General features: G+C 32.9%; 1 protein-coding gene across 5 annotated transcripts in view; it reads left to right on the forward strand.

The window, feature by feature from the left end:
* psq (BTB-domain-containing protein pipsqueak) overlaps positions 1 to 24,883 on the forward strand; it is a 326,851-nt gene extending 301,968 nt beyond the window's left edge. For 3 of the 5 annotated variants that reach the window (XM_075308792.1, XM_075308791.1, XM_075308793.1), the window contains 7 exons: positions 5,169 to 5,993; positions 6,127 to 6,265; positions 10,747 to 11,214; positions 11,582 to 12,142; positions 12,363 to 12,465; positions 12,567 to 12,747; positions 18,093 to 24,883. In XM_075308792.1, coding sequence (XP_075164907.1) covers positions 5,169 to 5,993; positions 6,127 to 6,265; positions 10,747 to 11,214; positions 11,582 to 12,142; positions 12,363 to 12,465; positions 12,567 to 12,747; positions 18,093 to 18,416 — 2,601 coding nt within the window. In that variant the 3' untranslated portion in view covers positions 18,417 to 24,883. The remainder of the gene's footprint in view (positions 1 to 5,168; positions 5,994 to 6,126; positions 6,266 to 10,746; positions 11,215 to 11,581; positions 12,143 to 12,362; positions 12,466 to 12,566; positions 12,748 to 18,092) is intronic. The other 2 variants (XM_075308795.1, XM_075308794.1) reach the window with 2 other exon arrangements.
* The last annotated feature ends 627 nt before the right edge of the window (positions 24,884 to 25,510 follow it).

Here is a 25,510-nt window from a genome sequence, read left to right on the forward strand (position 1 = left end):
ATTTTTCTTCTCTCCCTTAAGGCGACACTATTCTGTTATTATGTAAATTTCTTCCCTAATGAGTTCAAATTCATTTTTAAAAGATTCTTTTTTTTGCCAAAAGCAAAGAAAAAGGATTCCATTTTCTTACCTATATACCCCTTTGGACCATCCACCACAGTTAAGTATGTGCTGTCATCTGCATTGATGCCTTGGTCTTGGTTGTTTTAGCCTTTGGTTTCTTATATACAATTTTTTTATATATAAATTAAACAACGAAAAATGGGTATTTTTTTAAGGAGAATTCTTCTCATTAATTTCTTGTCTACATTCAGTAACCATGGCCAAAAGGGCGGATGGATGGACGGACGGGTAGATGGACAGATACTTACAAATTACAATCCTTTCGCTCTAAAACAGAATTTTTATTTCAAAGACGTTGAATAAAAACCAAGGCAGCTACTACTACTCATCTTGGACAGCTTGAAGAAAGGACCCAAAAATACGCGATAAAGAATAAAGTGGGAATCTAAAAGTGTTTTCCACTTGGAATTACTCTTGATTTTTTTTTTTGGTTAGCCAGGCCATCACGATAAGACATTGATGTGTTGGTCGTCCAATGTATATGAGCAACCAAACATTTACCGGCAGCCACCCCTCCTTAAATCACCGTGGGTATCTTACACAGCCAATGTGGTGTACCCCACCAAATGTTGCTGGGTAGATTGCCACCACCATCTCATATACCACCGTCATCAGTAATGTCAGTCAGCCAGGCTGACGGGCTGGCGGACAGCATCACCCACTTATTAAACAACCTTTAATAAAAATACAAATTTTAACCAATGCCATTTCTCTATCCTTTATGTTCACTCACTCACTCAGTCAGTCAGTCACTTACTCATTTACCGATAGTCCAAAGTAGTCTCCGTCATTTGTTTGATGTTCCTAAAGTAACAAAAGAAATACAAACCAAAACTGTTTAGAAAAAACGAGTTAAAAATCCCTTTTTATTTTTTGTGTGGCAAGTGCTTTTCCTCTACTTGAATTATTTTTCTTCAATGACGATGAGGGTCGTCATGTCATTTTATTCATTGCGCAAACTGCGGAAATTACGCAGGGCAAATTGTTGAGAAAACCTTCTTGATTTACGATGTTACATACACAGACGCATTGCAACAAAAAAAAATCATCAGACTCGGCGGAGATGTCTATGCGTTCAAGTAGCAGTCTTAATTTGACGTCACACGTATAGTGGCCATACCTAAATTCAGTGCATATTTGTATATTTTTTTGTAATTCCGGTGATTATTGGTAAGAGATTTTGTTTTTAATATTGTCTTGATAAATTTGAAGATACATTTGCAAAGTTCTACTCGCTCATTACATTTAGACCTCATGGATATTCACGAAGAAATATCCAACACTCACGCTCACCAACAAAATCTCTCTCACGAACAAAATTACTCTCATGGATAATACACTCTCATAGCATTCGTTAAAAATCATAATATCTCCCAAACTAAGCGTCGTAGAGCGAAAAGGAAATTATTTCGTGACCACCCTCAAATAATCGAAAATTCAATCGAAGTCCTGAAAAAAATCGAAATTTTTGAAATGAAAAACTTCTTGGTACAATTGTACTCAATTTGGTATATCAAAAGCACAAATGTGTTACTCCACTCACTTTGAACTACGGATACCTCTCAAAAGTGGAAAATTTTCGTGAGACATTTGCTATATTATCACATTAAATTTAATCTCTCATAAGTGGACACCTTCGAAATATGGACAAATATTCCCGGAGATTTCACTGTATATATTGTGCAGGGATAATAAATAGCATATTTGAAATGTGACTAAATCAGCTTCGAAGTAACATTTTCCTAAGCATAAAGGTTTATTTTTCATCTTTGTGAATGTAACGAATATTCCTTATTGCTTACTGAACAAAATCGACTTCTTAACATCTTATTAAATCGACTAAAGCCGATTAGTCGACTTCTCAACCTTTTGAAAATCGAACCTTATCAACTGTTGATTTTGGTCATAATTGACTATTCGACTTTATATAGTGACCAAAATCGATTAATCGAACTTTAAAAGTTGGAAACTCCAATACGAGTCGAAAGAATTTTATGTTGCTCTTTTTTTTTGCTGAAATTCGGCAGAAATTCGAAAATCTCGACGTCAAAAATTCGTAAAATCGAAATTTTTCGAAAAAAAATGTAAAAGGTCAAAAAGTTCCTTTTTGTAAAAGTCGAAATTCTATTATTTCAAATTTTTAAGAAATGTGACTTTTCCAAAATTTGTAAAAATCGACTTTTTTTATTCTCATTACAATCCCTTTTCTGAATCACTTTACTGTTGACACTTTTTACCATACTTTTAATTAATTACATTTTAAGTAAATTAGCTTTCCTTAATTTTGATTCCGGAGCCCTTTACAATCGGATCGGAGCCTTAACATAAAATCGAACTAATTCGCCAAATACTTTAATTTTGAGTAGCGTTCCTTCTTAAACTATGGTGTTATCAAGCGGACAATTTTGATGCCTAAAAATATGCAAAGAAAAAAGTGGAATGTGTCAAAGTCAAAAGTGGACTTTTCAATAATTGCAAATTTCGAAATATATAAATTAAAGCGAACTTATGAGCCCAATACTTTAATTTTGAATACCTTTGCTTCTGAAACCATGGTGTTATCAGACGGACAATTGTGACGCCTGAAAATATGCAAAGACAAATGTCCAATGTCGCAAAGTCAAAAGTGGACTTTTTAATAATCGCAAATTTTCTGTAGAATATTTTGTCAAAATTTTAATTCTATGGAAAATTTTGGCAAAATTTTATTTCTATAGATAATATTGTCAAAAATTTATTTCTATAGAAAATTTTGTCAACATTGTATTTCTATAGAAAATGTTGTCAAAATTTTATTTCTATAGAAAATTTTATCAAAATTTTATTTCTATAGAAAATTTTGTCAACATTGTATTTCTATAGATAATTTTGTCAAAATTTAATTTCTATATAGAATTTTATCAAAATTTTATTTCTATAGACAATTTTGTCAAAATTTTATTTCTATAGAAAATTTTGTCAACATTTTATTTCTATAGAAAATTTTGTCAAAATTTTATTTCTATAGAAAATTTTGTTAACATTTTATTTCTATAGAAAATTTTGTCAAAATTTTATTTCTATAGATAATTTTGTCAAAATTTTATTTCTATAGATAATATTGTCAAAATTTTATTTCTATAGATAATTTTGTCAAAATTTTATTTCTATAGAAAATTTTGTCAAAATTTTATTTCTATAGAAAATTTTGTCAACATTTTATTTCTATAGAAAAGTTTGTCAAAATTTTATTTCTATAGAAAATTTTGTCAGAAATTTTATTTCTAAAGATAATTTTTTCAAAATTTTATTTCTATAGATAATATTGTCAAAAATTTATTTCTATAGAAAATGTTGTCAACATTTTATTTCTATAGAAAATTTTGTCAAAATTTTATTTCTATAGAAAATTTTGTCAACATTTTATTTCTATAGAAAATTTTGTCAAAAATTTTATTTCCATAGAAAATTTTGTTAACATTTTATTTCTATATAAAATTTTGTCAAAATTTTATTTCTATAGAAAATTTTGTCAAAATTTTATTGCTATAGAAAATTTTGTCAAAATGTTATTTCTATTGAAAAATTTGTCAAAAATTTTATTTCTATAGACGTATAATCTACCAAAACAGCAAAGGTTCTACCAATCTACCAAACCGTAAAAAATCTACCATTTTTGGTAGCATTATTACCGTAGTGCCAATCTAGTGCCAAATTTGCTATTTTTAACTGCTGACACATTTGTGCCACTTAATGCCAAACTTTATAGATTTTTGTACCAATTGTTGGGATTTTGTACCACATTTTAATTAATTAAAAATAAATTTCGTAAATTTTGATCCCAGATTACAGATGTAATCGGATCCTTAATATAAAGTCGAACTAATGCGCCCAATACTTTAATTTGGACTAATTTTTCCTTGTCAAACCGTAGTGCTATTAAGCCTAAGTTCGAAGCCTAAAAATATGCAAAAGAAATTTTCTATAAAAGGTAAACAGGATTCTACCATGAACTGTTAATTTCAAGAATACCATGAACTGTTAATTTTCAAAGAAATTGAAATAAAATGATTTTTGAGTTTATTTAGATGTAATCAAAAAAACGCTACTTCATAATTCCTTTGACAAAACTTATAAAATTCATTTAATTTGTATGTTATGTTTATTTAAAAAAAGTGTGCCGTTTTTTAGAATTAATGCGCCACCTTTTATTGCATGGGATACTTTTAGTGCCACTAAAGTATTTCTAAAAATACTCTGCATAGATTCTGAGCATAGATAATCATCCGCAACCGCCTTTAAATTTAATGATCCTAATAAATAAATGTTTTTTTTTATATATATAAAAAGCAACTCTATTTGGGCCATTTTATTGCGAAAATATCACCAAACTATTTCCGATTAAAACGATGTTTGAAGTCGAAAATGTAACCAATTGAAAAAAATTAACTGATATAATTTCCTTTTTTTTATCAAATTAAAAATTAAATTCAGTACATCATTAATTAAAATATTAATTAGGCCAATTAAAATTTTAATTAAATAGAAAATATTTCCAAATAAAATGGTTAATCGTAAACAATTAAACTCACACAATATACACAATATTCATTGGTTTATCAAATTTTGACTCAAATCCAAAAAAAAAAAAATCCTACTAAAATTATAGAAGAAAAATTCATAAGATATTATAAAATTACAAGAAAATTTGTTCAGCTAAAGATAAAATAATTATAAATAAATTATTTGAAGTGGAAATCAGTTAATTTTTTTAACATTCACTTTCGTGATATTGAACCATTAAACAAAAAAATAATTGGATCAATTAATTTTGTGTTTGAATCAGGAAATAAAAAATTTCCTATGAATGACACATTTTGCTATATTTTTCTGAAATTATCTCCGGTAGCCTATGATCAAAATTTGTATGGTTTTTGTTAAAAACTCCTCCAATACATCACTAAAAAATTCGTAATAGTTCCATTGCCAATAAATATTTATATTTACAAATTTCAATGACTCCTTTTAACATTGAACCTCTCCCCCATTTTTTTTTGTATTTCCAGGGTCTCTTGCGTACCGCTGAACAATTAAAAATCAAAGGTCTCTGCGAAACTGCTGAAAACGCTGATGACCTAAATGATGCTGCCACAGCTACAATAACCGTCTCCGAGAATATACAACAGGCCGTTGTTGGTAATATTGTTAATGCCACAGTTGTACCGGGTCAACCCTCACCACCCATACCCCAACAGCATCATCAGCAGCAACATCAACAGCAGCAACAACAACAGCAACAGTTAAATACTGCTGTCCTAACACATGCCGTAAGTCCGAATAGTGCCCAACAATTGGCAGCTGGTGGACCATTGGTTACGTCAACGCCCGTCTCATCCCAACAACAGCAACATCAACAATTGGGTCGCAAATCAAGGGTACGCAAACGTTCGAAATCTCCCGATATAATTCTCTCACATCACGAACAGGCCCAACAGCAACAACAACAGAATCAACATCCCCAAGCGATTCTAATACAAAATCAAAATCAAACGGCAATTGTTAGTCTCCAACAGACATCGGCTGGTAATTATATACCGGTGTCGGGAGTCCAAACGGTTACAACCAGTGTAGCAGGTGGCCAGCAACAACAACAAGGCGGTACAACTATTGTGACGACAGGCGACGATTCCGATAACGAAAAGCCAACATTACAGAAAATTTGCAAAACTGAAGCATCATCAGCTTCTCCAGCGTCCGCATCTTCGGCATCGGCGTCAAATAATGCTGGTGGTGTAACAACAGTAGCAGCACCAGGAACAGCAATTGTAACACAAATTGTAGTAGCTAGAGACGGAAAAGATAAAAATATGACTAGTTTAGGCATGGGCATGGTAAGTGGCCATCATTATGAGAGATTTCTTTCGCCAAGAAACCATAACTCATAAAATGGTGGTGCTCTTCGCAATAATTTTTCCTAACCGCAGATTTACTGTAACGTCTCTTTTTTCTTTTGCATTTTTCTAGAATGGTGGCATTCTGGGAGTCCCTATGGGTTTCCTGGATTTTGCACCTGAACCACCGGCACCATCAGCGACACCAGTTACGGTTACAGAACATGTGGATCTCTCTTGTAACCCGAGCACGGATACCAGAGATTTATCAAGTGAGTATTATTTAATCTAAATTTATAGAATGAAGAATAACTTAAATGTGGAAGTCATTATAGTTAGCATGGCCATCATGTACTATGAAGCATCGTGATGAGTCTAGACTCGGAAAAAATTTTCAAAAATTTCTCAAAAAAAAAAAAAACAGGAGGGGGATTACTCTCGGACTTGACTGTAAGAAAAAAGTAGCTTATCATTCAGATATATGTATTGTTTTTAAAATACGAATGTCATTTTTTGCATAAAAGACGCATTTCTACAAAGATATTTTATTTGTACAAAAGCTGATAAAACTTGTCATCGAACTCTCTGATTCGAGTTACAAATCGCTTTGTTTAAATTGAAAAAATTACAATGAACTGAAGACAACTTGGTTTTAATAAATTGCAAAAATTCCTAAATTCGATTATTTTCTTATCCTAGCTACAAAGCCAAAAAGCCCTCAAGAATTGGAGACTTTTCAAGACTTTATTATTGAGCATTTGTTTTTTACTTGAAAACTGACATATTTTATACGTGAAAGCATGTTCGCACTTGGAATCGGGAGGTGCGGTTAACACGTTTAAGAAGAACTTTGATATCACATGACAAAATCAGCCAGAAAAACGAATAAATTAAGATTTGTATCCTAGTATCAAGTATGCGTAACTTAAATTAATAAGTGCATGCGTCTTAAATATATCTTTCGTGTAATTTCTTGCTTATTAGGCTCCGAACCAATAGCAAAGTAATTTAAGGTTGAACAACATCTTTGGGACTGACTAGGCTTTTTTACAGTGTATTAACATTATAATATTTCTGACCGTTATAGAGTTCTATATGTGTCGGTCCGCCTGTTTAAATCCCATCAGCTTCGGACTAATAGGTATAATGTCAGCTCGTTATTCAATGCTCACTAGGACTATTCGTTGATCTTCTCTCTTATCACTGAATGATGACCGTTCCCATGTTAACATCAATGAGCTTTTAAACAATCGCAAGCAAAACATTCCATATACATAAGTCCCCAGTGTCAAATTGTCACTATATAAATCGATTTCCTTTTGCGTATAGGTTAGATGGCAGCCCGATGTATCAGGCTCACTCAGTCCTTTAGCGTATAATAGACAACATTTTGATATATATTGCTTGATTTTTGATCTGTGATTAAACCTCACATGAACTGGTTAGATTATGTTAGGTTAGGTGTAGTGGCAGTACGCTATTTCAGACACAGTCTATTCAGTCCATTGTGGCATGCCAACCATTGCACCACAATGGCTGCCTTATGGGTATGTTCTAGAGCTCAATCGAAGCGGGTTTTTTTTTGCCAAAGCCGATGTTCGTTATTAAAGAAATTTGGTGTCTTTAGTTCAATATTAGAATATTTTTTGTTAATGCATAAATACAACAATAAAAGGTAATTCATTTGATATTATAGTGACAAAACAAGATTTTTTATAATTTTTTTACGTATTATTTGTACTGAGACAAATTCAACACTTGGACAATTCAATATCAAATAAATTATTCAAAAAGCTTCGGCATCGGTTAATCGACCTCTTGACGCCGAAGACAGATGCGTGGGCGATTATCGATTTTTGGCCAAATGCCGAAACCGATACTTGGGTCGAGCTCTAGTATGTTCCCTCCCAAAAACTCAAAACAAAATGGTAGAAAAAATGAATAATCTAATATAGTCCCTATATTAACTGTGGCATTTGTAACCAATTTCTTGGGAGCTTTGTGGACATGTTCCCCCCAAAAACTCAAACCAAAATTATAGGAAAAAAAATCAAAATCTGGTATAGTTCCCGTATAAACTGGTCTAGAATCTAGAATTCGGAATTTGTTATCGGGATCCCTTATATAATCTCCAATTACTCAAGACATCTTTATCTCTCACCAAATTTGAGTTTGCACATCTAAATAACCCTATTTTCATTCAATTTGTTTGAAATGTTTCAATAAAAATTTGAAAAACCCAGCAGATCTTCTAGAGAATATCAGAAAGAATGGCGGTTAAAAACAACCATGGGTTCAGTTTCTATCCAAGTTTGCGTCGATTCTACACTATTTTGCTAGAGGTAGTTCATTTTCTATCAGAAATGTTGCTTACATTTATGGGTGTTTGCCAAGCTTTTCTGAGTGGCTGTACAAGTGATAACGGAAATCGCAATAACAAGACAAGATATAGATATAGTCTGTATGGTATAGTGGCAGCCCGATATTAAAGGCTCACTTAACTTTATTCAGTTCATTGTGATGCCACAGTGGTGTACTCATCTCTTATAACTGAGTGCTGCTCGATTTCACGTTTAGCTTAATGTCAAGGGACCTCCTTTTATAACGGAGTCCGAACGGCGTTCCACATTGCGGTGATAGCACTTAGAGAAGCTTTGAAACACTCAGAAATGTCACCAGCATTGCTGAGAGGGAATAATCCGCCGCTGAAAAACTTTTTGGTGTTTGCTTGAAACTCTGAGACCATGACCCTTTCCATGCAAGGCGGGCATGCTAACCATTGCATCATGGTGGCTCCCTACAGCCCAGACCCACTCCAAAAACTGTTTACCGATATCTGTTAGTAAAATAAATGAAAGGGAAGTCTGGCTTTGCAAAAATATATAAATTTTCTGATATTTTAAAACTTGCAACAATGGCGGAGACATTTCCCAGGGAGAGACTTAAAATTCCAAATTAATACTCGACTTTAAATAGAACTTAAAGACGATTTTATTGATTTTGAAAAAAATTTCATAACAAAATTTTCTGTACGGAAGTTAGGACAAGGTAAAGAATATATTAATGGCATGCGTCTTCTATGCTACCCAAAACGAAAAACAAACAAGTAAGGAAAGTCTTAAGTCGGACGGGGCCGACTATATAATACCCTGCATCACGTTGTAGATCCACATTTTCGATACCATATCAAATCCGTCAAATTTAAGTCGGCTAATGCCCTGGGGTGGAACACAATGTTAGTAAAAAATATGGCAAACATTTAAATCTGAAGCAATTTTTAGGCAACTTCACAAAAGCGAATTTATGTTTTATCGGTCAATAGATATGTATTAGAAGTATATGAAAATTTAAGTCATTCCTACAAGTTTTCGACTTAGCAGTTACGATTTTACAATGAAAATTTTGGTATTTTGGCCATTTTTGCCGAAATAAAAAACATATATATGGAAGCTATATCTAAATCTGAACCTCAACCAAATTTACCATGCATAATTGCAATGGTAATTCTACTCCTTGTGCAAAATTTCATGTGAATCGGATTACAACTTTGACCTCTGTGAGTGAAAATCGGTGGAAAGATATATATGGGAACTATATCTAACTCTGAAGCGATTTCAACCAAATTTGACATGCATAGCTACAATGTTAATTGTATTCCTTGTGCAAAATTTCGAAAGATATATATGGGAGCTACCTGAACCGATTTCAATCAAAATTGGCATGTATATCGCGAACATTAATTCTACTCCCAGTACAAAATTTAAAGCAAATCAGGGCAAACTTCTAACTTGTGGGGCCATAGAAGTTCATATCGGGAGAAAGATATATATGGGAGCTATATCTAAATCTGAACCGATTTCAACTAAATTCGGCACATTTTCCGACAATATCAATTTCACTCTTTGTGCAAAGTTTATAGCAAATCAGGGTAAAATTCTGGCTTCTGGGGCCATATTAGTAGATATCGGGCGAATGATATATATGGGAGCTATATCTAAAACTGAACCGATTAATAGGGTTCTATTCTGATCCAAAACACATACTTGTGCCAAATTTAAAGTCGATTGGACTAAAATTGCGACCTAGACTTTGATTGCAAAAATGTATTCAAAGACAGACGGACATGGCTAGATCGACTCAGGGACCGGCCCAGAGCAATATTGCCACAGACACCATATGTCTATCTCGTCTCCTTCTGGATGTTGCAAACATATGCACTAACTTATAATACTCTGTTCCACATTGTGGTGCAGGGTATAAAATTATTTGACTTCACGACTAAAAGTGTTTTTGTCATTTTTTTGGAATTTGTTTAACAGATTTTTCATTACTTTTGGTGAATGTTGAAATGAGCGGAAGCTTGTTGCTATTTTCATTAATAATTTTTTGTGCTAGAAAGATACATGTCTATACAGTTTATATCAGACCGTTTTCGTATGGTCTTAATGAAGACATATTACAAGTTTTATTTTTTGATAATCTTGATTTGCCTGCCCACAAAAAAAAAAATAATTCTGTCCTTCGAAACGATATTTTAGACCAACGAAGTTTTCTCCCATTAGTACAGATGTTTATATCTATCAATATTTATTGATCTTGGGCTCATATGTCTCATTCGTTATTTCACAATTGATGAGACCATAGAACACTGGTATAGTTCTATGGAATACTGAATATTTTATATAGTTTTTTGCATTAGCATAAATGTTTATTGAATCATGTTTTTCTATATTTTGTTATTCGTTGTTTTCAGATCCATCCGAACCGCTCGATATAGACAATCATTTGGCCCAACATATGATACAACGGCTCGATCAATCTCCCATGCACTCTATGCACCATCAGACCGGTGACGAATCAAATTCGAATCTGGCCCAACACATTAAAAGTGAAGTCCTCGATGCCAAACAACAACAGCATGTTCAGCAGCATCAACAGCAGGCTGCTGCAGCTGCTGCCGCCCACCATCATCAAGCTCAACAACAACAGTTGCACGCTCAGCAAATGGCAGCAGCACAAAACCAAAGTCATCAGCAACAACAGTCCCATCAGCAACAACAATCACACCAGCAACATCATCAACAGGCCCACCAACAGCAACAGCACCACCAGGATATAACAGGAGCCACTGTGATGGAGATTGATCCGAGCCAAATAAAACATGAACCGGGCATGATAATAACACCGGAAATTGTAAATATGATGACTACCGGGCATATGGGTGAGTTTTTCTTATCATTGAAATGACCATCTTCCCTGGGATTGCTTGGTCTCATATTTCGCATTTGTACACACAAAAAAATATTTTTTGTGTTCAATCACGAAATTAATTAATCTAATTAATTTTTAATTGAAATGTCTTCAATCACAGAAGTGATAGTATCAATTATAAAATTAATTGATCCAATTAAACAATTAATTGATACTATTAATTTTTGTGATTGATTAAATTAAATTTAGAATTGAATATTTTTTTTAACTCAATTAAGTCTTTGATTGGAAAAAATTTCGTGAAATTTTTTCTGTGTAGATTTCGAATCTTTTACTTATGTTTCATTTGTTGTTGTTCTTTTTCTCATTCTTATTAGATATGTATAACTCTGATACGAGCGATGATTCTATGATGATTGCCAATGGCTCACCACACGATCAAAACGAACCGCACTACACCAATTTAGATCAGCAGCATGGTGGAGATATGAAAGGTCAGTTTAATGGTCCCAAAACTTGGACACAAGATGATATGAATTCAGCTTTAGATGCATTGAAGAATCAAAACATGAGTCTGACGAAAGCATCCGTTACCTATGGCATCCCCTCCACCACCCTATGGCAACGAGCCCATCGCATGGGCATTGAGACACCGAAGAAGGAAGGAGGCACCAAATCATGGAATGAAGACTCACTCAACAATGCCTTGGAAGCATTACGCTCTGGACAAATATCAGCGAATAAAGCATCAAAAGCCTTTGGCATACCTTCATCGACGCTCTATAAAATAGCACGGCGTGAGGGTATACGATTGGCAGCGCCTTTCAATGCCGCACCAACAACATGGACACCTGAAGATTTGGAGCGAGCATTAGAGGCCATACGTGCTGGTCATACATCAGTGCAGAAGGCAAGTGCGGAATTTGGTATACCCACAGGTAAGTTAGCACTCATCGCACTCATATCACATCCACATCCACACACTTCATTCCCATCTCTTTGCATTACGCTGGGCATTCAACATTCAACGAGTGATCACTTGCTCCAATAGTTGGCAATGAGAGGGATTGTGTTGTGCGGTTAAAAAGATCATTTTTAATTTGTTCTCCTCTTCCCCCCCTAATCCATCGTCCATCCATCAATTCAATAATGCAAAAGGCACACTGTACGGTCGTTGCAAACGTGAAGGCATCGAATTGTCACGATCAAATCCTACTCCATGGTCTGAAGATGCTATGAATGAAGCTTTGAACTCAGTGCGGTAAGAATATTGAAGCATACTTAATTAAATTATGATGGGTATATTCCCATTCATCCTTTGTCAAATGGTATCTTAATGGTTTTTCGTTTTGCCTTTTCTAGCATTGGTCAAATGTCCATCAATCAGGCTGCTATTCACTACAATTTACCCTATAGCTCTTTGTATGGTCGATTCAAACGTGGTAAATATGATGTCTCCAATACCAGTGGAACTTCTATAAATAACACATCGGGCAATACATCGGGTAGCATTGAAATTATCGAGCATAGTCAAGAGAATTCGGTAAGTTACCATAGAATTGTGTAGTTATGTTTGTTGTTTTTGTTTATGGTTTTTTTATGTGTTTCGTCAAGAAATGTCTCAAGGTTTTGAACTAAGCTTTTTTTTAATAAGTATATTCAGAATATCGACCATCCCCTAATATGGTGGGGTATCATGTTTTGTTTACATATGTATTAACATTTCGTTTTGTCATCTGTGTTAACATTTAAAACTCATCAATCCATAACATATTATTGTTCAGCTTAATACACCTCAGTTCATTTAAAATTAGTTGTTTTATTGTTTGTAAACGTAGAATTGTTATTGGCACAATAATTATACGAAATACATAATTACTTAGTATGTCTTTATATATCGGTTGATAAAGGCTCACTTGGATCATGGGCTAATATTCCTACCATGTGTACGTATCTTCTTCATTTCAAACAACGTTTGCTAAATGCCGAATTCAGGATATTCTGCGAATTTCCCTAAAATTGGAAAAAACTGGTAATTATACCCTGCGCCACACTGTAGAACATGGTATTATAAGTTAGTGCATATGTTTGCAACACCCAGAAGGAGACGAGATAGACACCATATATTTGGCAATATTGCTCAGGACCGGCCCCTAAGTCGATCTAGTCATGGCCGTCTGTCTGTGAAAACGTTTTTCTAATCAAAGTATAGTCGCAATTTTAGTCCAATCGACATCAAATTTGGGACAAGTATGAAGCCAGAATTACAGACCAATTTGCTGTAAATTTTGCACAAGGAGTGTAACTAATAGTGTCGTAAAGTGTGCCGAATTTGGTTGAAATCGGGTCAGATTTAGATACAGCTCCCATATATATGTTTTTCAGATTTCGGCAAAAATAGTCAAAAAAAAAAAAAAAAACTTGTAAAATCATCACTGCTAAGACGAAGACTTGTAAGAATGATTTAAATTTTCCTATAACTCTAATACATATCTATCGACCGATAAATCATAAATACACTTTTGCAAAGTCGCCTAACTAAAAATTGCTTCAGATTAAAATGTTTCCCATTTTTTTTTACTAACATTGCGTTCCACCCCAGGGCTTTAGCCGACTTAAATTGTAAGTCTATAGATTTGGTAGAAGACTAACAAATTTTATCCAGATCGAGTCAGATTTAAATTTATGTATTTGGGACCAAAACCTTTATATATATATAGCATGCAACATATTTTACGGATTTGGTACGGTATCGAAAATATGAATCTACAAAGTGGTGCCGCCCGACTTTAGACTTTCCTTACTTGTTTTTTTTTTTTTTTTTTTAATCTAACCATGCTCAAATTTGCTTTTTCAGCTGACTCTGCCGTTTAAGCAGATGTTTCTGCTGTGTCTAATTAAATTTATTCATATCAAACAATGAAACGTCGACTTGTCTTTTTTTTTTTTTTGAAATGCTCAAATTTCATTTTTTAAAGGAGATTTTTTTACTTTCACGAAAAACATACTTTAAAACATGGATATCTTTCTTTTCGAATTTCTTGTTGTGCAATTCCTTACACCGAAAGTTGTTAAGCCGTTTTTAAAATCAAATCGAATTTAAAGATCAGATTCAGACTTCGGATTTTTTTTTTGTTTGAACAATTCTTCATATACTTCGTGTGGAATTATAAATGCGTGATCGCTAACCACTACTTTTTTCCATCTTTTGGGCAACATATCACGATGAAAAATTAATTCGTCTTTTGATTCAATACGTGAATCGACCCAATTTTTGGCTTTCTCATAAGAAATAAATCCCATTTATCACGCGATGCTTGCATCAATTGAGTTCGATGCAAAGTTACTGTGACCATTTCACTCGGATGCAGCAGCTCATAGTACACCACACACTGCTGGTTAGGTTAGGTTAAGTATAGTGGCAGCCTGTTATTTCAGGTTCATTTAGGCTACTCGATTCATTGTAGTACCACAGTTGTGAACTTCTCTCTTGTCATTGAGTGCTGGTCGATTGCATGTTTACCTCAATGGCAAAGACATCGCCGAGTCCGAACGGCATTTGACCTTACGGAGAAATCACTTAGAGAAGTCCGTAGCTGAAAGACTTTTTGGTGGTCAGTTGAAACTGGGATTGAGCCAAAGACGGATCACTTTTCTACCAGCTCATTTAATCGATGTTTGGTTCGATATATAGTCCTGTGGGGTCAATAGATTTTACTTTTTCGAGGTTGAGCCGTTACGATGAGAGATGAGCTACTTATCTAAATATATTTAATGCTTTTTTGGTCGATGTTTGACCATATTGATCTGTAGAACGCTTAGTGGGTATAAAAACAAGTATATACAGCAGTAAGTTCGGCCGGGCCGAATCTTAAATACCCACCACCATGAACCAAATATTCGGGTTTGCTTTGAAATTTCAGGAGGGCTTGAGGACTCTTTCCGAAGATAAATTTAAAGATTTCACCTATTAGAACTATATCAGATTCTGGATTTATAAGAACCATTTTTGTTTGAGTTTTGGTTTGGTTTGGTTATGTGGCAGCCCGATGTATCAGGCTCACTTAGACTATTCAGTCCATTGTGATACCACAGTGGTGAACTTCGCTCTTATCACTGAGTGCTGCCCGATTCCATGTTAAGCTCAATGACAAGGGACCTCCTTTTTATAGCCGAGTCCGAACGGCGTTCCACATTCCAGTGAAACCACTTAGAGAAGCTTTGAAACCCTCAGAAATGTCACCAGCATTACTGAGGTGGGATAATCCACCGCTGAAAAACTTTTTGGTGTTCGGTCGTAGCAGGAATCGAACCCACGACCTTGTGTATGCAAGGCGGGCATGCTAACCATTGCACCACGGTGGCTCCCTTGTTTGAGTTTTAGAGGAATCATTAACATCTCTTGTAAGTGTGGAAGAAAATTATAAAATAACGCCTTGATTTGAAATCTTAAATCTGTAGAAGTAAAATCTGGAAATTTTACATTGAGTTTCAAGCAATTTTCATGATCAGTGCGCCTTCTACACCCTCAAGAAGTGAAGTCGGTCTATATGGAGGCATTACCAAATGGACCGATAAAAACTTAATCCGATACACGTTTTTGTGAGCCTAAAATACCAGAATATTTACAATTTCAGGCAAATCAGATAAAAACTACTGTTTCTAGAAACCCAAGGAGTTAAATCGGGAGATCGTTCTTATGAGGGCTATACTAAAATATAGACCGATACTCACCGTTTTCGGCACACCTCTTTATGACCCGAAAATACCTCTAGATTTCCAATTTCAGGCAAATAGGGTAAAATCGGGAAATCGGTCTATATGGGGGCTATACCAAAATATGGACCGATACTCACCATTTTCGGCACACCTCTTTATGGTCCTAAAATACCTCTAGATTTCCAATTTCAGACAAATTGGATAAAAACTACGGTTTCTATAAGCCCAAGACCCCAAATCGGGAGGTCGTTTTATATGGGGAACATACCAAAACATGGCCCGATACTCACAATTTTTGGCACACGTATTTGTGGTCCTACAATACCTCTAGATTTCCAAATTCAGGTAAATTGAATAAAAACTGCGGTTTCTATAAGCCCAAGAAGTAAAATCGGGAGATCGGTTTATATGGGGGCTATACCAAAATATGGACCGATACTCACAATTTTTGGCACACGTACAATACAATACCTCTAGATTTCCAATTTCACCATTTTTGGCACACCTCTTTATGGTCATAAAATACCTTTAGATTTAAAATTTCAGGTAAATTGAATAAAAACTACGATTTCTATAAGCCCAAGACCCCTAATCGGGAGGTCGGTTTATATGGGGACTATATCAAAACCTGGACCGATATAGCCCATCTTCGAACTTGACCTGCCTGCAGTTTGTGCAAAATTTCAGCACTATTGTTTCATTATTGCAGACTGTAGCGTGATTACAACAGACAGCCAGACAGACGGACATCGTTATATCGTCTTAGAATTTCTCCCTGATCAAGAATATATATATACTTTATATAGTCGGAAATCGATATTTCGATGTGTTACAAACGGAATGACAAACTTATTATACCCCCGTCACCATTCTATGGTGGTGGGTATAACAATATATCCAGAATGTCTTGCATTTGCCAAAAATCTGAATATTTATCATATATAAGGCAAACAAAATGTTTGCTTTAGCTGATGGCCTCAGTTGCCAATGTTTTTTTTCTATTTTATACTAATATTATATCTACTATAAATTTAATATTAATTATAAATAAATAAATAAAATGTTTGCTGATCACATTTAGGAACTTTTAAGGATATTGGAATGTAGGATGTACAGTGTAAAAACAAATTATTTTTGGTTCTTAAATAGGCTTTGTCTAACATTTTAAAAGATAAAAATGTGCAAAAGTACAGCACACAAAGATCTGTCATTAAAAGGTTTTTCTATGAGTGATGGTTAATTGTAAATTATAACTTTGTCGATCTGTAAATTTTATAATAAAAATTAGACTTTGAGACATTTCTTTTCGTATATTACACAAGCAAGCTTATTCCAGGTATCATAATGCACATTCAGTCTACTCTATAACTAAACTTTGGAAAATCCAGATATACAGATATACAGATATTCCCTAATACAATCTACGACATAGACAATAGAATATATATAGATGACCTATCGGTGTCAGTTCCGAAGATTAAGAATAAACGAATAAAATAAGAGCACGCTTACATTCTCTTTCGTTTTCCTTTTTGTAATTTGCCAATTTTACATAAAATTAGAACGTTTATGAGCACCAGAGGATTTATACATAAATAAATTAATATATTAAAAGTTCATATTTGAACAAAAAATTGTGACCCAAAACGGCGAAAATACGAAATTTAATTTTGAGCAGCATTGCTCTTTACAACACAAAAGTAAATGCACGAAAATTAATGTTTGGGACTGACTCTTTACGAAAAAATCAAAACGAAATGTCAGAAAATTAATTTTTGGAACTGACACATTTTTTTTTAAAGAGACAAGTGGATCGTCTATGTATATTCTATTGTCTATGATCTAGGACACAATTGAGAGAGATTGGTAGACCTGTGCCTTTTGCGAAAGCAATGATTTAAATTTCCAAAACATTTAACAAAAAATGTTTTTGCGATTAGTCAAAAAGTAAAGCTTGCCTGTGTATATGTATTTTCTGTTGTTTTTTTATTATTAATATACATATTTATATTTAACAATATTTTCATAACATTGTCATATCATTATAATCATTTTGTTGTTTATTTCTGTATTCTTTTTTTTATATTCTAACTCGACACACAACACAACAACTACCCCCCACTTAATTTGAATTCAACAATTATTACAACAACACATAAATTTATCAAGTTGCCTATGTTTCAGCAACAATTCCAATATAGTCCCTCGCCGCATCAGCACGGTGGCAGTAGTACACCGCAACAAAGCCAAACACCACAACATCTGCAACAGCACGTAGTGCATATACAACAACAGCAACACCATCAGCAGCAACAACATGCGCAACATATCCAACAGCAACAAGATGTTGTTACCTCATCCAGTCAACAAGTTCAACAACAACAACATGCCAGCCAGTCAGCAGCGGCATCACAACAACAGCAACAACAACAGCAGCAGCAACAACAACTTCAACAAATCTATCATCATCACGGAACACCCGAGAGAAGTTGAGAATCACTGCAAGTTGTACCAGCAGCAGCTACAGTAGCCGCAGCTGCCGTTGCAGCAGCGGCAGCAGCAGCAGCAAATTTAAGTATCGGTGGTCATAATACGACAACAACAACAACCCATCAACATCAACAGCAACACCATCATAGTGCAACAAGCTCCTCCTCGCTTGCAGCCAATAAACGCAAGAAATCCTCGAAAGCCAAACGTTGAAACCTCTACGTTTGATGATGTCTGAAGTCTTAGGCGGAGAGTGGGAGAGAGCTAGCCGCACTTCAGTTTTTGCAAAATGGCCCAAGACGATCTGATTTTACAGTATATAAGAATAGAATCCTGCTTTCGGATGATTATGTTAATGACGATGATGATGATGATGACGATAATGCTGGCGAGAAGACGAAGAAGGGATGATGATCTTAAAGTAAATAACAGAACAAATACATTATAATAAACAAAAGAAAAAAAAAAAGAAAACCCAACAAAACCAGAAATCAGAAATCATTGTGTAAATGAAAATATTATTATGTTATATAAATCTAAGAAAAAGAAGAAGAAAAATCAAATCATGAAAATTAAAAAATAAAAAAAAAATAAACATAAATAAACTGAAAGAATTAAACGAAATCAATGTTAAACAACAAAAATAACAAATCAAACAAGGTATACCAATTTATTTAGAATTACAAAGAAAACAAAAAAACTTTACCTACTATGCAATGCAAAAACAAATAAAAAACGACGCAAACAAAATCAACAACAACACAGAAACCGATTAGAATAGAACAGACAAAATTTGAAAACCCTACAAAAAAATGGAATCCAATGGTAGCAGTGGTATTTTGAGCTGCAATTTGTAATTTTTGGAAGAATCCAAACAAATACTTGAGATGTTTGCTTGGCCTACATGCCAATTGGTCCTATAGAAATTTAAACACACTTTATTAAAGCCCTCCCCTCCCCCCTCTTCATCCTACTCAAAACTCTTGAATAAGCTGTTTACCTCTTCCACCTCTTCATAACCACCAACACCACCACCACCACCGTGCATTGTGTATGATAAATGAGTAGATTACGATAGCTGGGCAGAATGCGGCGGATGTGGATATTATTTGGGTGTTTCTACGTTTTATTTTCTTTTTCTCTAGGTTCTAAGGTTTAAATTTATTATTATTATTATTATTATTTTCTTTTATAATTTTATTATATTATTATGTATAACTATTATTTTAGAATTAAAATTATGGATTTTATAAAACAAAAACATTATTGTAATAAATACAACAAACAAATAGAGTTAACAAAAGATAAGGAAGGAAAGATAACTGAAGGAGTTTATTTAATTTTTATGAGTTACAAACCACCACTCCACTCTCTCTATCAATGCCTCCTAGCCTATAGAATACAACACACCTCATTTATTACTAGAAAATTTAATTAGTGTTTTTTTCAATTCATTTTCAAAAAAAAAAAAAAACACAGAATATTTTCAATGAGAATATTCTACTACTCTCCTATACTTTGCCTTAGGGCATTTCTTTTTTCTCTATCTTTTTCATGTAATTTAGCCCATGATTGATTATTTCTGTTTTTGTTTTTAAAGAGGATTATTCCTTCTCTTCTATACTTGAAACACAAAAGGGGAGATAGATGAACTATATATATATTTGTAAACGAATTTCTGATCTATTTTATAATTGTATTTTCAAATTGGTATTGTATTTTACCATAGTTTAGTTAAAATATAGAATTCAAACTTAAATTTAGTAAGATTTTTGTTTTCATCAAACAAATAAGAAAAGAAAATCAAATATTTTTAAAGCAAAAAAAAAACACAAGGTTTTGCGTTTTTTAACTCTCTTTGAATAATTTAAAGGTATTTTTCTTTTTTTTTAATAAAAAGCTTTAAATTTGTTTTATTAACAAATATTCAAAAAATTCTTTTATTTTTTCAAAATTTGTAAGGTCACATGGCATTGGTATTGTCTGAAAAAATTGGTTTTAAAAAGCGTTTTATCTTTGTTGTCATAATAAATATTAACAATAAAAGGTCTGAATTTTGGCATAGACACAATTTTATAGAAATCAAATCTGAACATCTGAATTTTTAGCTTCTTTTAAGTGGGAATCGTGTTCAGTATTAGAAAATTTTATATACGATTTTAGTATATTTTGGAATGACTGGGAACTTTTTTTCATAGGTTAAGTTAGGTTGAAAAGATGATTCAGGTTACCCTGTCTCATGTCGGCTGACATACACCTAAGCTTGTGTACGCTCTGGCTTCTTTGGCCAGGTCCCGAATCATTTCCTCACCGATAACTCTTTGCCTAGTAAAGGCAGGACAGTGACAAAGGTCGCATCATACTTAAAACACGCCCTACATACACCATTCTCTGGTGCTCCTATTCGGCGCAGATGTGTTCCGATTCTTTGGAATACTTATTCCAATTGTCGTCTTCGCTTTCGCTGACGCTTTTCTTAACTAATATCCCAGCAAAAAAATTTGGAAATTCTTCCAAAGGCACAACTTTAAAAGCACTTCCAGAAGATGCACTCCCAATGATGTTCTTTATTTTATCTACCCAGGAAGTTCTTTAAATTCAATTTTTATAACTTGGTTTTTTCCTACTTTTAATGGGTAGTTTTAACTTTTTTGTTTCAAATTGGTTAAAACCAGAGGAAGAATTCATAAAATGGTACATATCACTTAAATTTTGTCAAAAAATGCTAAATCCAATCTGAAAAAATTGTGCATTTTTTTAAAATATTTAAGGTCAAACGTTTCCAACCTGCGTTAGAATCCATTAAAAATTATAAAAAAATTATTTATTTGACAAAATATCACAAAATTTTTTAATTTACATCCAAAACATTGATTTCGGATCACACCTAAAGAAGTGATGCAAATTCAGTGCAACGGCTGTTGAAATGGAGGACTTCCGTCCTATAACAAGCCCATGTTAAATTCATCGCTTCTGCGTCAATTTTACACCACTTCCGGATCCAAAAAGAACATTTTCATTACTTTTTTGGCGACACTTTTTTTGCTGGGATAATATGCGAATTCAGTACCTCGACTCACCATACACTGTCAGCTCAGGACTCCTTGATATAGAACATGAGGTGGGCAAAAAGGGCACAACTGGGATAAATACATGAAGAATACAGATTTTTTAAATCATTATTTTTTCCTTATCATTTGCCAATCTTCTTCTCGAAAGTCCAAAAGCATCAGAGCATTTCCTTCAAAATCCTCTAGTCTCCATTTTTTATTTATTTTTTAGTTTCTCGATCAGTAAATACATATCAGGTAAGTACTATGGTCATCGTAAATATTGTATTGAAATGATATTCTTAACTCGAGAACAGAATTTGTCCCGAAAACTCTCCAGGACAATCTGTATGTGATCCTCCGTCCAATGGAACTGACTACCAGCTAAAGCGAATTGTTGATGACATAAATTTATCTTCTCTGTAGTACACAATGAAGTTCAAATTTAAATGTGTACCTAAGGAACATTAAAGTTGGATTTCATTCCCTTTGTTGCCATAGACACTTTCACTTAACTTTATCGTGATTATTCACGGTGATGGGGAAAGTATAAAAAATTAAACTTAATATTATTTTCCATCACTGTTGATAGAAGCAAAATTTTACCTGATTGTTTTTGAAACAATTTCGAAACCGAAACTTTTTCCTATGATGAGACATCCAGCCATGTTCGGATATCCACTTCAATTCCATTTTCACTATTCACGTCAAATCCACGAACGTGGAAATTTGGTGTTCATAATTCCACGTTCTTTTTTGAACTTTTCTGTAACCAGCTGGGTTCCACAAATCACCCAAAAATTCACTAAAGGTGTGTATTAAGTTCGGATTTAGCCGCTAAAGTGGAAACTAAATCAGTAAAAAAAAGGAATAAAATTATACATATTTGTTGCAAATTTTATTATAACTTGATGGGGAATTGCCCAAAGCAAATTTTCACAAAGTTTGTATTCCTTAAAATAGTTTATTAAAGAAAAGTAATCGTGAATGACATGACGATTTTAGCGGCTAAACTCGAACTTAATACCCACCTTAAGGCGGAAATCAAAATAAGTGGAATCAATAGACTTATTTTAATTTATTATTTTTTTTTAATTAAAAATGACGCAGTTTTAATTAAACTCATGTATTAAATATAAAACATTTCAATTTTTTAACGCGAGTACTTTTTTAAACGGAAATACATCCATCTTGGACATAATTCAACTATCACCAAGACTTTGGCAAGGGAATTGATTTCACGAAACTTCCGGTGGAAGTGGATTGTAGGACAAGAAATCGTGAAATTGATTCACATTCACCTGGAAGTGGATTTGCGAACATGGGCAATCAATTTACTATGGTGAGAAAAAAATGATAGTTTCCTATACTCATTTTTTTTACAAATAAACCTACTTTTTATTTGTTTTGAAGGCTTGTTCAAACTCGAAACTTTGTTCTAAGCATTGGTAAAAATTTGATTCAAATCGAGGTGAGTATACTTTCACTATTACCTTACTAGGCTCCGGCAGGACGGAGAGGGAAAACTCTTGAAAATTCACTCGTAAGCGAAGTCGTATGCGATAGTTGTGTTCGTGAGCAAACTCACACTACCGAAGAGATTGTTTTCACGATTCTCGCACGACATTTTGGTTGGTTAATCGCACCCACGTCGTTGTCATCAGCATAACTCACGATAATTTCTTTCACATACACACACTCAGAATGTATACATATATACTTTATGGGGTCAATATTGAGATCAATATTTTGGTGTGTTACAAACGGAATGGCAAAGTTAGTATGATGGAGGGTATAAAGACAACTGGTAAATAATGCCACCTCTTGCAAATTTTTAATGAAAAAAATCTCCAGAAAAATGTGCACCTTGCCCATTTGCCACAAGTCCAGTTTGATCTTATAAAATTAAATTGAACTTATTGTAAATATTTTGTTGACAATATTCAATTATCTAATAAATTTTTCGTAACACAGAAAAAATATCACCAAAATATTTCCAATTAAAAAGTTGATGGAAGTTGACAAATTTTTCAATTAATAAATTAATTGATACAATTAACTTTTTAATCAAGATAGAGGCATTAAGTTAATTAAAACAATGATTGAAACTATTTAAATGTTTAATTAAAAAAATAATTGATAAATTAACAAAGTGATGGACATTTTTAATAAATTTTTTAAATCAAAATTATTTCAAAGAATTAATTTATTAATCAAACTAAAAACACAAAGCCAGATAAAAAAGCAATTAATTAAATAATAAATAATTTAATTAAAAAATTTAATTGAGTTTTGCAATTACCATTAATTAAATTTTTATTTGAATCAATTTAAAAATTGATTTCAATTTTCCAATCAAATAAATTAATTGTTTAATCAAATATTTTGTATGCCCAATTAAAACGGTGAAATGATACTATCATTTTCGTAATTGAAAACATTTCAAATAAAAAATTAATTGGATCAATTGGATAATTGGGCATATTTTAGTGTTCATTTTTTAAATGTATTTATAAATGGCTGGGGAGCCAAATATACTATGGTTAAGTAATTTTTTTTTGTAATTTAGGTAATCTAGATATTAAGTTTTTGAATTTAATTATTTTCTATAATTCAGGTATTTTGTTTTGCTATGTAATACGTTTTCTGGCCCTAAGGCTTTTGTATTACTTTGTGGATTAATAAATAAATAAATAAATAATTTCGTGATTGATTCTGAAAAAGATTTTTTTTGTGTGAAACATTAATTTCGATATTTGTATTAAGTTGTATTTTAAATTTGTGTAGAGGCCCAATAAGAATCTTTTACTTTATTATATTTTGACCTTCAATTACATATACACAGATAATACTGAATTTCTAAATTTCTAGTTTTAGTAACTGGTTTTACTGATCAAATCAACAAACAACATTATCGTAACAAAATTTCTCCATCATATTTTCCTTCCTATAGTCAACTTTTACTGTATAAAATACAAAAAAATATATATAGTATAAACAAAATGTAAAAATATATAATACGAAATTAATTTAATTGTATATTTAATCGAAATTGTAAAGAAAACGTGACAGAAGAACCCAAACCAATTCGAATCACTTCAACTCTAAATTGTTTGACAATGGTAAGCAAATGGAATAAACTAAAAACAAAACAAAACTGTAGTATAAAATACAAAACAAACGATTTGTTATAAGATATTAAAATTAAAAATATTATCCGATAAATAATAAAAAAAACAGAATTTCAATATAAAACTCTCTTTTAGAAAATGAAACAGAATATGAATTGTAAGTCTTAGGCGATTAAGTTAAGTTGTAATCACTGACAAACAGAGGTATGAATGAAACCATTGCGTTTGATGATATCTAGAAACATAAAATCAAATAACCAATAAATTTTTAAATATCAATCAATGTAAATGTTGTTTAGTTTTTTCCTCCCCTCTCGGGGAAATTATATCGGAAGCTAGAATCGGGAGTGGGCTATAAAGTAAGCAATGACTGGTGGGGACATACAACTTATTCTTATATTTCAGGAAATATAAAGGATGATTTTTTTAAGAGCTATAGAAAAAAATTTAATTTTCACTAGCATGAAACATTGCATAGTTTCTACTTGAAGTCGTGTCCGAATTTGGAAATATAAAAATGAATAATTTAAATTTTGTTTCCCCGAATCAAGTACGCAAAATTCAAATTTAAAAGAGAATTGTGTCTTATGGCGATCTCGATTGGGAAAAAGGTGCAACATTCTCGAAATTGATTGTAACATATGAAGGACACTACCATAGATTTTGGATGATATATCCCAATATTATAAATTAACAATAACTATGGAATGACATCATCATTTAACCGAAAATACAATGAGGGAAAAAGCAGTGTATTACCAAGGCAACACATTTTTTGCGAAACGGAAATGCCCTTAATGTGTCCCTACAAAAAAAAACATAGCCTCTGTAACATATACTTTTGTTGTAATTAAACTTACATATCTATATAAGTATTTCGTTTTCTATATTCGTTGCCATATATAACAGGTTGGCT

The sequence above is a fragment of the Haematobia irritans genome, chromosome 5 (genome assembly GCF_050003625.1).
Source record: "Haematobia irritans isolate KBUSLIRL chromosome 5, ASM5000362v1, whole genome shotgun sequence".
Taxonomy (NCBI): domain Eukaryota; kingdom Metazoa; phylum Arthropoda; class Insecta; order Diptera; family Muscidae; genus Haematobia; species Haematobia irritans.